Source organism: Protopterus annectens, chromosome 10.part0, assembly GCF_019279795.1.
Source record: "Protopterus annectens isolate FY-2018-M chromosome 10.part0, PAN1.0, whole genome shotgun sequence".
NCBI classification, from domain to species: Eukaryota; Metazoa; Chordata; order Ceratodontiformes; family Protopteridae; genus Protopterus; species Protopterus annectens.
In genome coordinates this window covers 419,661,145-419,676,734 of record NC_056744.1, presented here as the reverse complement: position 1 = coordinate 419,676,734, position 15,590 = coordinate 419,661,145, and the positions used below count along the sequence as shown (strand labels likewise).

At 40.5% G+C, this 15,590-nt stretch overlaps 1 protein-coding gene across 1 annotated transcript in view; it reads left to right on the top strand.

Annotated features, from left to right (window-relative positions):
- The window catches only part of CDC73 (cell division cycle 73), a 2,122,897-nt gene that overhangs the window by 1,103,587 nt on the left and 1,003,720 nt on the right, over positions 1–15,590 (top strand). Inside the window, exon 11 of the mRNA XM_044085321.1 lies at positions 13,007–13,064. Within this exon, the coding sequence (XP_043941256.1) occupies positions 13,007–13,064 (58 nt within the window). The remainder of the gene's footprint in view (positions 1–13,006; positions 13,065–15,590) is intronic.

The window sequence follows — 15,590 nt, the reverse complement described above, 5'->3', positions numbered from 1 at the left end:
CTCATTATAAGGTTGACAGGACCTCCAAGGACAGGACATCCTTTGGTTCCACTGTGCTCAGGAACGTTCTTCCATGAGTCACCTGGGGTGATGGAGCTAGGGACGCTACCCGTGTGTAAGAACAAATGGCGAGATTGAACACTTTCACATAAAGAAGTTATGTACTTACCTTAACGTTCCATGTGATGTGTTCATCTTGCCTTTGTTCTTACATCCCCCACCCCCACCCCTTTTTTTTTCACATGTTATGGAAGAACAGGTAAGACTAGAGTCTGGTCAGGATTTTTCTTACTTCTTCTAGGGTTCTTTGGCCTGTGTCCTCATTAGGATATGGTGCACCGCCCATAAGAATTACTTATAGCCAGAGGATATTCATGGATATCCGTGTGAATGTGTATGTCTTGCACTGAGGTGAGGGTTAGAGGTCTGGTTTCTCGCAAACTAGATCTGAGGAATAGCAGGGAGGATTGTGGGATATAGTCTGGTCTCTAGCTTCTCTAAGATGCAGAGCTTTGCAATGTGGCCGACTCGGAGCCGATGATCGGCTCCAAACTCGTGTGTAAGAACAAAGGCGAGATGAACACATCACATGGAACGTTATGGTAAGTACATAACTTCTTTTTATAAGACGTAAGCTAGATGTGATCATTTGAAGCCACAGTCAGAAGATGTGCTTTCATGTGACCACCCAAGAGGATGAGTTTGGGACTCTGTCCTGATGGTTTTGAAGAGGATGGACCGGATCATGTCAGGGGCAGTTTTCTGTGCTTAACTATAGATCCGGGTGTTCATTTTCTATCCTTTTCAACAAACCAACCCTTCTATGCACAGCCTTGGCTGTTAGGATGTAGGAAGTAGATGTACTTGGATAATGTTTTTGTCCACCTTTTTCAAGGTGTCCTATGCTGTTGGAATGGTGCACATTTCACTGGTAAGTTCTCCACATTGCTGGAAGGGGGTAGGAGTTACAGTTTATGGAAGTGCCTCTTGCTGAGCTAGGACTTGTCTGTTCTGATAAGTTTGAAGAAGTTCCACCACCACTAGTTCTGTACAGGACTTTCATCTTTTGTTGTTCACTGTATGGTTTCGTTACTGCTTTACTTTAGACCGGACTAATCATTCTCTGGAGACTGTCGTCCTTTGCTGACCTGTATGAGTAAGGGTGGGACATTATCTTTGAAAGTTTTAGATCCCAGGCTGTATTAATTTCTGTTGGACTTGGCCCTAGGGATTGATAAAGGCAGTACTGCACATCCAGGTTGAGCATTATGGTAAGTACATTATGCTCATTTACACATTTTGAAAATTGTATAAGTAGCTTAGAAGAAAACAGTGGATGTGTTTATTCTGAAGCCAGTCTGTAAAGGATTGAGGATGCTTCTTTGAGTGAATTCTATTTTTTTTTTCAAAGACTTAGCTGGTGGAAAGTGAATTGTTGTTGATCAGTAACTATCAGGTTGGGAGATTGGAGACCTCATAAGGGAGAAGTTTGTCATACAGCATGGAGCTTAGAAGCTTGTGTACAGATTTAGGGTGGACTTGACTGTGAAAAGCAGGTTTTAAGTGTTAGTTTGGTATAGAGCAAGTGAATTTCTATGGTGTTGTCCATTGAAAGGAAAACGTGAGGTAAGGATTAGATGGAAAATGATTGTAGGAGGCATTTGAAGTGGAGATACATGCCTGATGTATCCTTCCACTAGTTTTTACATGACCATAAGTGACATTCTCAAGTAGGAGAAAACATTGATATGAACTGATGTTTTTAGTATTGGGAGATTGATGACTAATAAATGTGCACTTTCCTTTCCTTAGCTCACAGAACAAATGATTTCAGATGATATATTCTCTGGTCTGTATTTCAGTTTGTGTCGGTCATCATTAACAATTTCCTATTATTGTGCGTTTTGTTTACCAAAGAAATAGGCTAACTTGCAGTTTTCATTTTCCTATTTCTGTCCCAGCATGTCTGCACAGTGGCAAAAGATAGGGCAGAATGATTTTTCCTCCCGTATTATACGCAGTTATTTTCTTTATCAATTATGATTCACTCCACCGTTGCATAAATTGAAGTCCTGCCTTCCTTTTATTTTTCACTTCTCCTCCTGAATATTACACTGCATATATTGTTTCTTCAAATTACATTTATTTCCAAGTAATTTGCTCTTTCCCTTTTCTAAAGATCCTACCACCAGTTTGTAGAACAGAGCATGTGTTGCAACTTTAAGAAGCATTTCAAAGTGAGAGTACGTGCAGGCAGCAGCGCCATTTTGAGAGAACAGCCAAAGTGTTAACATTTATGAGTGCAGTAATCAGTTTGTTTATAAGTTTATTTAAGTTACTATGCCTCACTCCTGATGTGTTTGTATATAGTAAAGCTGCTTGAACTGAACCCACAACTGTTAGTCTGTTTTATCCGGACCAGACAAGCGACATGGTGTCTGAACTAGGATAGAGAGTGCAACTTCTTCAAGCACTGAGGTGCAGAGTTAACTGTGAAGGTACATTGAGCAAGTTGGGTGATACAGTGCTTAAATGATTAAAAAAAGGCCAGAAATGAACTACAGGTAACCAAAAGTCGTATAGATGATTTATTTTGTAAAGAAAATGATACAAAGCATTCACAAAGCATAAAATGCATTATTAATCAAGAGTGGAATGCATTAATGATTAAACAAAATATTTAATAGAATTATCAGAAATACTTATGTGGATGTTCGTAGTTGCTTCAGATTTGCATAATGAGCCTGTTAAAAGTAAAATGAGCACAAGAAAAGTATAACGAGCATGATAAGAGGTCAAAGGAGCATAACAAATGCAATAAAAGGGCAAAGTTAGCATAGAAAAGCAAGGCAACCTGCACGTTTTTTTTAGTAGACAACCATGTTTGGTCATGAGCTACTATTTCGCATTGACCAGAGCTATTCAAAATATAACGAGAGTTCGAAGTATTTCAGTGTGCAAAGTGTGTGCAGTGTGTGCTTTATTACAGTACAATTATTTCAAAGAATTTACTGTGTGCAAAGTACAGTTATCTTGCAAAGTGCGGTCAGAATAAAACAGATTTGCAAAGTGCAGTCATTTCAAATTGTTTCTTACACTGCACAGTTATTTCGCAAAGTACAGCCATTTCAAGAAGTTTCTTGCATTGTGTACAGTTGATTCGCAAAGTGCAGTCATTTTGAAGCGTTTCTTACACTGATGAGTGGTTTCGCAAAGTATATTGCTTTCAAAGTGTTCTTGTGCTACGGAGACTTGTTTTATAAAGTGCAGTTATTTCGAAGGGTTTTGTGCTATTGGGTATAATTGCAAGTTCTGACATAAATTTCTGGCATGTGTGTGTGTTCGCATATAATTCCAAGTGTCTTTATTACTGTATTGATATGGCAGAGATATTTTGCAGACCCAGTCCACTTGTGTTTGATCATAATATTGCAGAGAATTGGAGAATATTTGAGCAGGAATATGATATTTTCATATAAGCAGCTTTTTCTGATAAAGATGCACATACGAGGGTATTTATTTTGCTTAACTTAGTGTGGTCAGAAGTCATTGAGAGAGAGCATTTATTTGTGTATGCACTAGCAGTATATGCAGGAGAAGGGGAAAACCATCATGTTGTACAAGCTAAATCAATGGAGGACCCTGAGTGCTTGAAATGTAAGTTTAGAGAAATGTTACATTGGAGAGGCGCCTGTTTTATACAAGAGACCAAAAGCTAGAAGAAGCTTTTGCAGCTTATATTACTGACTTGAGAAAGAAAGCTAAAATGTGCAGGTGTATTGATTTTGAAAGATGAGTTGGTAAGAGAGGCTTGTGTGTAGTGTTAATGCTGCAGTGAGAGAGATTTTGCTTCGTGACAGTGATTTAACGTTGAGCAAAACTGTAGAGTTTTGTCAAATACATGATATTACAGAAAGGCACACAAATATGCTTGTAAGTGATAAGAGCATGTTTTCAGCAGCTTCTAGAGCAAATGTAGACAGCATGCAGCATGTGGCTAGCAGAAACAGGCCTAAGCACATGGCAGCTACAGCCCCTGCATGATTAATAGGTAGAGCCCATAACTTTCCAACAAGTTCTAAGACTAGCTCAGTAAAATGGGCATGTTCAGTGCAGCATAATGGTGAGTCAGCAAAATTCAAGTCTTATTGTTAACTGTCGTAATTGTGGTGCCAGTCATGAGTCTAAAAGAGAAGGTGTTTAGCATTTGGCCAGCAATGCCATAAGTGTGAAAAATGGGACCACTTTCAAAAGCTTTGTAAATCAAGCAAGCCTCATTCATTTATTAATAAAGGTCACTCAAAAAAGCAAGTTGATCATAAAGAAAGCTGCAACTCTACCTTCTGTGTGGATGGTGAAAAGGTTAATGCAGTAGATTTTTTGGCAAAGAACAAAGTGTTTTGTACTGTCCTGATCAATGGTAAGCCCGTAGACCTCAAAGTAGACACTGGTTCAAAGTGCAGTGTTATGTCAGCAGAAACATTTGCTGAAATAAGAGCTGGTGAACAACTTAATTTGTCCATTTATGCGAAGCTTGTTGCTTATGGAGGTGAAGAGGTTCAGACCGAAGGCTCAGTAGTGCTTTCTTGCTATTCAGCCTGGGGCAGTTACAGCTTTAATTTTATGTAGCCAGAAGACCTGTGCAGTCATCATTAGGTCTCTGAGACCTCTTTCACCAAAGACATCCATCATGTAAGCCCATTTCCTACTTCCAGTTTCACCGATGCTAATTTCTCAGAGTATGCTGACATTTCTGAAGACAAGCGAGGCAAACTTCCAGTTGTGTACTCCATGAAATTAGACCCAGAGGTCAGTCCAGCGAGAAATGTCCCAGTAGCTATGCAGGATAAAGTTAAGGTCAATTTAAGTAAAATGGTGCAACAAGGTGTGATTTGTCCAGTCACAGAACCAACTGAATGGGTATCTTCCATGATAGTTGCTCATTAGAAAATCTCGGAATAAAAGTCAAGTATGTATTGACCCAAGAAACTTATACAAAGCATTAAAGAGGCCCTACCATCTAATGCATACAGTCGAAGAGGTTGCTACCCTCATGCCAAATGCCACTGTTTTTCTGTCTTAGATGCAGAGAGTGCATTTTGGCAAGTGATGATTGATCACAAATCTTCAGTACTGACTACATTCAGTACCCCATTTGGTAGATACGGATTTCTCTGAATGCCTTTTGGAATAAATTCTACTGGTGAAATCTTGCAGCGTGCAATGAAGCAAATGTTTTCAGGTTATCCATGTGCTATAATAGTGGATTTACTAGTTGGAGGCCATGGTGAACAGAGCATGACACAAACCTCAGGAAAGTTCTAGACAAAGCTCGTGAAGTGAACCTAAAGCTCACTCCTCTGAAATGTAAATTCAGGCTACCAAAAGTTACTTATGTAGGTCATTTGTTTAACAGTATAGGCTTACGACCAGACCCTTCCAAACAGCCATTTTTGAGATGCCAGCTCCAGACAATGTCCAAGCCTTACAGAATTTTCTTGATATGGTTAACTATTTGGGCAAGTTTATATCAGACTTCAGTGAATTATCAGCGCTTTTAGGAGAGGTGACATGCAAAAATGTTGCCTGTTCATGGTTAGAACACCACCAGAGAGCATTTGATGACCTTAAACAGAAAATTGCCAGTCCACCTATATCAAGATACTATGATGTCGACAAACCAGTAATTCTTTCCTGTGATGCTTCAAAGGTCGGTCTTGGTGCAGTTATTCTTCAAGAGGGTAGACCAGTAGCCTATGCATCTAAAACTCTTACTATGCTCAGATTGAAAGAACTTTTGACAATTGTGTTCGCATGTTTGAAGTTCCATGATTATATTATGGCCGAGCTATCCAGATTGAGACTGATCATCAGCCTCTAGTCATTATTTTAAAGAAGCCTGTGCGTACGGCTCCAGTGAGACTACAAATGATGATCAGATTACAAAAGTACAACTTCAAAATGGTCTTTAGAAAAGGCAAACTTCGTTCTTATCCTGATCACCTAGAAATACAACAGAAATGCAGAAAATTTTGACTTTCATGTCATGGTGGTGCGTAATTTTTCTACCACAAGACTTGATAAGCTAAGAGATCATACGAAGACTGATCCAGTTTTGCAAAAGCTCAACCACTTCTTCAATGCTGGATGGCCATCAAAGCAATCTTGTGTACCAACAGAAGTGCAACCATATTTTTCTTAGAGATGAGATGTTGATGGAAGATGATATAATTTTCAAAGGTCCTAAAGTTATTGTTCCTACTTCCTTACAACATGAGTACATTCAGATTTTGCATCATGGCCACCCAGGTTCCGAAGCTACCAAAAGGGCAAGAGAACTCTCTTTTGGCCTTCTGTGTCAAAAGACATTGATAAAGTGCTTTCATCTTGTTCAGTATGTAATAGTACTAAACCGCATTTGTAAAAAGAGCCACTTCAGCTAAACCCAATTCCTGAACTACTTTCATCAGCAGTAGCCACTGACATATTTAACTGTAACAGTCAGAATTGCTTAGTGTTGGTAGACCCTTATTCAAACTGGTTTGAGAGAGATTTGCTACCTAACATCCACTACTGTTGTTACTAAGCTGAAATGTCCTTTCTCAGTTCGTGGTAGTCCACACACAGTTATTTCTGACAATGGTGCCCAGTTTACCAGTCAGTTATTCCAGAAATTTGCAAATGATTGGGATTTTATCCGCATTACTAACAGTCCGGAATATCCACAGTCAAACAGTTTGGCTGAGTGTGCAGTATGAAGTGCGAAGCAATTACTAGGGAGGTCAAAGTGCAACGATACCAATATCTTCTTGAATTTGCTTAATCTCAGAATTATAGCTTGTGACAACTTACTTAGCTCGCCTGCTCAGAGACTTCTATCTAGACAAACCAGAGCAACCTTGCCTAACAGTTCCAGTTTGTTGGTGCTTAATGCTAAAAAAACCAGAGCAATCAAAGCCCAACTATTTAAAAAGAGTTCCTTTCAGAAGTCCAGCTATGATGAAATTAACAGATTTTTTCGTCCATTGAAAGGAGGAGAGATGGTGAGGATGCAAACGGTGATCGGTTTAGATCGGAACTGGTCAAGAGAGAGGTATATGTGCTGAGTAGAGATCCTACTTAGTGGAATCTGAGGGTATAGAATGCAGAAGAAATTGCAGGCATCTTCTTCTGGTGTCTGAATCAATATGGCAGCAATTGTACCTCTGATATAGACTCTAGATCTCAGAACAACCCAGACAATGTTCCTGTTGAAGGACATGTCTCAGTACCTATTCCCATTCCTGATGATGTCCTAGATGTCCCTGAAGTTGAACATTCATTGAAAGACGGTCCCTGTTGCTAAACCCCATTCTAATGTGTATGTCACATGATCAGGTCATATTTCTAGACCTGGTTTAAAATACACAGCAAACCTGGTCATCGTTTTATTTGTATTTTAGTTCTGTGTGATTGAGTGTCAAAGAATGTTCTGTATAATTGCATGTCAGAGGATCATTTTTGTACAACAGCATTTCAATGAATGTTGTCATTTTCAGTGCATGACTTATTTCTCAGAGGGAGGATCTAAAACAGAGCATGTGCTGTAGCTGTAAGAAGCATTTCAAGGTGAAGCCACGTGCAGGCAGCATTGCCATTTTGAGAGAACAGCTAGTGTTAACATGTATGAGTGCTGTAGTCAGTCTGTTTATAAGTTTAAGTAGGTAAGCCTCAATCCTGATGTGTTTGTATATAATAAAGCTGCTTGAACCGAACCCACAACTGTTCATTTGTTTCATCATGACTGGATGAGCGACACAATTGTTTAACTCCTTTGCAGTGTTCAGTACTTCAGTTATGGTTGCTTTAGGTTTTGATGTCCATTTTCTAGCAACTTCTTTTTTTGACAGTTGGCATCGAACTTGGCAAAGCCTTATGCATTGGCAATTAATATCCTATAAACCACAAAAATACTGCTAAGGTAAGGCTCCAGATTTCAGTTGTAAAAAATACATCAATGGTTCTTTCCAGCAGTACTAACTTTATTAAAACACAAACGCTTTCACATTTAGCTTTATCAGGTGTATGCAACAACATAAAAACACACCTTTTTTATTTCATATGCTTATATCACATGCCACTAATTAATCAAATCTTAAAAAGACATACACATTTTATGCAGTGATGGTAACATTAAACAAGAATATAATAACTTAACCTACCTACATAAAACTCTCTTGCTTAGTAGTGGTCTGATAGGCACACAGTCATTAAGACCATGTCCATTATTTGCCCTAATGTTCGTATACGTTCTACCTATCGGGGGAGGTGATATCAAATCCAGGACAGAAGAAATGGAGGCTAACTGGATTATGAGGCTTAGAGCAAATAATTTATATGGTCTTAACTCATTACATCCGAGTGACGCCTCCAGGTGCATCTGCAGTTACCCCCTACTGCTCCTCTAGGCGTCAAATATTACTTGTTCATACTTGCATTAATAATTCCAAAACCACGCTACATACAAGGTATCGAATATTTTATCTTGAAGCATACATGATGGCAAACAATTGTACTGATATTTGACCTCTGTCAATGAGTATTTATTAAAATTGTAAGGTGATAACTTCATTTTTAAAGGCTTAGGCCACACCCACTAGGGGTTAAAGGTACACACTCAAAAGACTTGTACTGAAGGGAATGTGACTGTGTGCCTATCAGACCCCTATAAGCAAGAGAGTTTTACGTAGGTAGGTTAAGTTGTTATATTCTTGTTTAATGTTACCATCACTGCATAAATTGTGTATGTCTTTTTAAGACTTGATTAATTAGTGGCATGTGATATAAGCATATGAAATAAAAAGGTGTGTTTTTATGTTGTTGCATACACCTGATGAACCTAAATATGAAAGCGCTTGTGTTTTAATAAAGTTGGTACTGCTGGAAAGAACCATTGATGTATTTTTTACAACTGAAATCTGGAGCCTTACCTTAGCAGTATTTTTGTGGTTTATGGACTTTTACTTTTGATTTGCGAAGGTACCTGGTGTTTGTTGGGCATTTTATTCTTTTTCAATTAATATCCTATACCAAGCGCTAAAGAATTACTTCCATTGTAAGAAATATTGGGGGAGCGAATGATTCTAATGAAATTCTTTGTAGGAAATGTTTAAAATCTGTCAGTTTGTTACGTTTCTAAAAAACTTGACCCAGTTACCTCTTTCTTTCCCATTAGACCTCCAGCAATTGCATTTACCTAAGGACAAATTATCAAGTTTGCTTAGGGTGTAAAAATACCTGTGCTAGCAGGTCCAGACAAAAATTCTAAAATTTTCTTTACATTGTTGCATACTTAGTAAAGGGCAGAATGCTTGAGAAAATGTGCAGGCTCGTATGTAGAAAACAGCCTGAGTCGTTTACCTTTGTAGAATTTTGCCTTAGCCAAAATGAAGACTATATGTCTAGGTTTCAGTGTCTTCTGAACTTTGAAGTGCTGTTTTTTTACCACAGAGGAAGGTGAGATGATGGTGTTCAGACCGATGTGAACCTATTAAAGGAGTTATTTTTTTCTTTGTCCAGGTAGTTTACAAAATACTTTACCTTAATGTTTCGTTTGGCTTTGGCTTGTTTGAAGGCTACAGTGTTTTGGTAAAAAAAAAAAAAAAAAAAAAGCTTTACGTATCCCTGTCTGCATCAGAAAAGTCTCTCCATGTCTGGTTGTCTGCTAGGATCACAGATACAGGGTTTGGTTCAGATGTCTCATTTAGCAAATGTAAGTGAATGTCTTTTTTTTTTTTTTTTTTTTTGTAGCCACTACATCTGTTAAATTAATCTTGTCTGAACCTTTTTAGGTTCATAGGTTCATAGGTTCATACTAGGCTATCTGCCCAAGGGCATTTATAAGCCTAGCCAGAGTTTTGTGGCTTTCGCCACCCTTTTAGTTTGGAGGATACTATGCCCGTTATTTTGCTGTGCCTCTGTTAAGCAGTGACACTGAGATAATCCCTGGGGTATATCTGCGATCTCCCATCCATTGGTCAAGATTTCTCTTGAACAAAGCCAGCGAGGTGCTCTGCCTCACATGTACCGGGATTTTGTTCCACAGCATAGGGAGTCTCTGGGTGATGAATCTGTCCCTCCAGCACATCCTATTAATAACCGTGTCAAGGTTTAAGTCTCCCGCCCTTGTAGTTCTGAGGGATCTAGATTTTTTGAGGTGAAGCATGTTCATCAATTCTGGGTTGGACATGGCCTTGTATGTCAGGCACAGGTCACCTCTGAGCAGACGGTAAGCGACTGAGTAGAGCTGAAGTTCCTTCAGTCGGGCAGCATAGGACATATTTTTGAGACCCTTTATCCTTTTGGTGAGGAACATTTGGGGTCTTTCCAGTTGCTGCAGGTGTCGTGTCAGATACATTCCGAATGGGGCATTGTACTCAATCATTGGCCTGATGAGTACAGGGGGACAATGACTTCCCTTGATCTAGATGCGAATCCCTTCATGATCAGGTGGGCAATGTAGAAGGTCTTCCTAACTACTTTGGCAACGTGGGTATCAAATGAAAGGTTACTGTCAACCTGGGTACCCAGATCCCTGATAACCTCCTCTGTGCTTAGTGGGTTGCCGCCTATATGGTAGCTAGGGGTAACCTTGTTTTTCCCGAAGGGTATGACTATGCATTTTTTGGCGTTTAACTTTAGGCCATGGTTCTGGCACCAGTTTTCCATTTCTATAAGACCCTTCTGAAGGATATCTGTGTTAGATGTGTTCTCAACTATCAGTTTGCAGTCATCTGCAAATTTTGTCAGCCATAATCCTCCTGTGTTTGCTTGTACTTCTGAGAAGTAGATGCCGAACAGGAGAGGGCCCAGGACTGAGCCCTGTGGAACACCACTTGTGACAGGCTTTGAGTCTGACATGGCGCCAGCAACTCTGACCCTGTGGGTTCTGCCACTTAGTCAATTTGCAACCCATCATGTTCGTAAGAAACGTATCGTGTGTTAAAAAGTGTTCATAATTAACACATAAAAAGCTCCACTCCAAAAACATGTACTACATCACGTTGCCCCAACAAAATCCCTAACACCAAAAAACTGGCTCACCAAAGCGTGAATATTTTGTTTGTAGGCAGACTTCATTTGAATAAACTTTGTGATGTCAATTGGAAAATGTGTTACCTAGAGTGACAGTTTCTGAGGTGCATTGAAAATTGAGTTGTATAATCAGTAATGCATTTTACCAGTGACTGAAGGTACTAAACCTATGGACTTTGCTTCCTATGACAAAACCATCATAAATAAATGTTCTTTGTTATATGGAGTAATTTTAATGAAAAGGTGTGTTTTGTCATTCTAAAAAAAAAAAAACAAAAGTCAGGCTAAAGGTAAAAAGTTAAACAAGGAGTCACACAGGCTACAGTGAACCTGTGCAGTATCTGCATGATGCATCTTTATCTTTCCTACACTGTCTAAAACACCAAACAGAGTGCAGTTTTTAATGTATACACATAATGCAGGCAGTCTCAGAAATTGCAGCTGCTTAAATTATTATATTGATACTGTTTGTGCTTGGGACGACTTTCAATTAAGCACTGCTGATCAAACAGCAGTGATCTCACCACTGATTTATAGGAACTGAATGGCACCTCTTCTGCCTGCAGTGCTGATTGTACCGTCTAACAGCTTACACCCCAGCGTAGTTTTGCTCTGTCCTGGCTGTAGCTTTGGATGTTCGTGTAAGCCTTTGGAGACACTACTCTTGCTGACAGTGAGCTGACATGCATACATTTTATATTGTAGTTTAGTTAACATCACTAGAAAGCAGTGATGCATTTTTATTTATTGTCAACCATATTAGTCTGTGAGGTACAAAGCCTCTTTTCAGGATGTTAATGACTTTCCTTTTCAAACTACCATATAAAGACAAGTGAGTACAACAAAACAGTCTTTGTAACCAAGCGCAGGAAATGTATTAAAATAAAAAAACTCACAGTGAAGATTAAGAACACTTTTAAAGTTGCTGCATCATACTGGCTCAGTGTCCATTATAAGTGGGAGTAAGCTCTTAGTGATTTGGTTTGAAGTTAATGGTGCTGTCCTGACCTTCCCAGTCAAGGCAGTCACAAATCATAAACTTTTAAGCCATTTGGAGGAGAAATACTTTTTTTATTGCTGCTGCGCCAAAATCAGTTACTTGTTAACATATTACATTAAGAATTGGTTTGTGTCTGTACAGCATGGCTGACTTTTTTAGTAAATGTGCCAATTAAAGGTTAGAGAAGTATCTTTTGAAAAGTTTTGATAGTCACAACCTGTGCGCTTGAGTACCTGGAAAAAAGGCAGTTGTCTCAGTGCACATTTGTTGACCCTCTGCCTGTCCTTTTGCCTTTTCTTACACTTTTTTCACCCTTATTGAGTGACAAGCTTGTGCTCCCATGGCATAAAGAGGCTACCATCCTCCTTGTAGAAGGTGGGCAGTGGTACTGTCAACAGTAGATGTGTGGGCAGGAGAGCAGGATGGCTGTGTAAAGATTCAACCTGTCTACTATCAGTTTTTTTATGCATTGTTATAAGACGTGAACAGATGTCAGTATCTGTGAGCATACATTGCAATTCCATGCATGCTGCAGGGAACATTCTGTTATACTGTTTTGATCCGTGCTCATCACCCTGGTCTCCAGGTAGTAATCCACATCAGCTAATCCCTAACCGTGCTCACCCTAAGACAGCCTGGCTGCCCTTTCCTGCTCAGACATATCTGTCATTGACGTCACGGACAGAAGTTGGCCTCTGTGTCATTTGACAAAGTTTTCCCTGCAAAAAATGTTCAACATTCATGGTGATTCTGAAATATTGCATCATTATTTCATTTTTTTTTATTCATTCTTAAGTACTCATTTTAACTCCTCCTCTTTGAATATAGGAAATGACATAATTTCTCATTCTACTGTTAATACTGATTGAAAATGTATTAACCCAGTCATATCATATGCTGCCAGAACTTAACAGAGTTCTCATTCTGTTTTAGGAAGGTGCTTCTGCTAGAAAGACCCAGGCTCCTGCAGTACAGCCGGTCCCAAGACCAGGTGAGTGTTTCTCTTTCTGTAATATTTAATCATCCACATGATGTCCTTCATGGATGCATCTGCAGTCATAACAACTGGGTTGTCCTGTCGTCAGGCAGCCCTTCAGTCGGCCGGATTCCAAAGTCCGGGTCCGGCTTCGGCTGATGTCGCACTTCACCCGACGTCATCTCTGTTGGTCTTCGGGTATAAAGGCATCAGCCGACGCCATTTTCCTCAGTCTTTCTTGCCGCGTGGCGCCCGAAGCAGAAGCTGTTCGCAAGTGCCGGTCGGTCGGATCCAGAGATTACTTCTACCGAATACTACTTCGAAGACTTCTAAAGCTAAGTACCCCGTTGGGGACTCTTTCTTGCCTCAGCCGATGTCAGAAAAAGTTAATAATTGTTTAACCTGTGGGAAACAAATACCTCATAAAGATTTCCACTCTTATTGTCTACCCTGTTTAGGCCCAGCCCACGACGTAGCAGCCTGTTCGGCCTGTGCTTCATTCAACTGACGAACGCTTAGGCGTCTGTCGGAGTTTGCTGAACAGTTTTTCGGTTCTGATTTTGTGTATATTATGCTGTCGGATCCTCCGACTACCCAAACTGCTAAAAAACGCAAAGATAAAGACCGACACTCGCGGTCCGCGGTTTCGGCCGAAACCATGGTTAAGCAAACCGCGAGTGTCTCTGTTTCGGCTGAAACCGAGAAAACTGATCAAAGTACAGCTGAATCTATCACTACCACTGAGGCCCCTGCTACTTCTCTTGAATCGGCCTCAGAAATTTTATCCACTACGGTGGTTGCCACTGACTTATCAGACACCATTCCCTTGGATGTCTCTACCCCAGCACGTGGTGCTGCTAGGCCTCCAGCAGCCATGTCCATTAAGGCCTTTGCCAGGGCTAAAGCAGCCAAAACTACTAAAACAGTGCCTGTTAAACCCCTACAACCAGGCCCTCTTCTAGTTCACAAATGCTTACTCTGGCAGAAGATTTAATTTCATTAATTAGGGGATCTCAATCTCACCCAGACAGGGCCTCTCAGCCCCCAGAGAAGAGACCTAGGGCAGAGCCCCCCAAGCCTGTGTCCTCTGATGATTCTGCCGATGAATCAGACATAACAGACCAGCCAGAGGCTCCTTTCTCCAATTATGAAGACTCAGATGCTGAAGAATCCATTCCAGCTGCTTCCCCACCCGAAGAATTCTCCTTTGGCGAAACCTTACATGCCATGCGAGAGCAGTTCCAATGGCAGCAGCAGGATTTCTCAGACTCCAGAAAAAGACTTAGGACCTTTCTGCACCTTCCACAGCACAGGCCCTTAGCTATACCTTCTGTCCTCTCTGTGGTGGACGATGCCTTCAATGATGTCTGCTCTGCACCAGATTCTTTACCTCCAGCCCCTGCCAAACCAGACAGATTTTACAGGGTACCAGACACTCATCACCACCTTTACAAGGCCCCACTTGCAGACCCCGAAACTATATCCCAGGGTCCCAGGGCAGTAGCCTCGACCACAGCTAAAAACCCTATTCCTTCTGAAAGGGAAGCCAGGTCATTAGATGGGGCAAAAAAGTCGACACCTCATCTACTCTCTCAGCTAGAGCTTTAAACTGTCAGTTTCACATGATACAATACCAAGAGTTTATGCTTGATCAGTTAACAAAAAAGCTATCCTCTGATGACTCTATTGATAAGAAATATGTCTTAGAAATGGTAAATAACATACAACAGGTTAGTAACCATTCCTTAAAATGTGGCTATGATGCACTGGAGGCTTCATTTAGATCAGCCATGACTGGCACAGTGATAAGAAGACATGCATGGCTAAAGGAACAAGCCTTACCGGATCATGTTAAAGCTAAGTTATTAGATGCTCCTATGGATAAGACCAGCTTGTTTGGTACACCTGCCCAGCAGGTAATGAAGAAAATGGAAGAAAAGGCAAAATCTGTTCAAACGGTTAAAGATTTCTTGCAGGTTCAACCCCAAGGTTTAGCAGGAACTGGCCTGCCAAAATTGGTCCTTTCCTGACTCCACAAGATCCCAAAGGGGCAGGAATAGACGCTCCAGAGGCAGAAACCAATCCAGAGGAGGTGCCTACAGAGGACGACAGTGGCAAGGTAACAACAGAGGCACAGACACAACCACTGCCACTACAACAACACAACCACAGTGACTTACCTACATCCGCCTACCAGGGAACAAATAGCAGCTCCATTAGGCGGCAAACTAACCTTATTTTCAAGAACTGGCACTATATCACAAAAGACAAGTGGATTTTACAAACCATAGATCAAGGTTACCGGTTCCACTTCCACACTTTACCAGTCAAAGAGGAATGCCAAACCTACCTCCAAATCAAAAACAGAGGCTCTACAACAGATAATGCAATTAGCAAACATGAGAGCTGTGGAAAGAGTGCCAACAACAGAACAAGGAAAGGATTCTACTCCAGACTATTCCTAGTTCCAAGAAAGGAAAAAGTTGGAGACCTATTCTCGACCTGTCCACCTTAAATACATTCATCATTGTCCCAAAATTC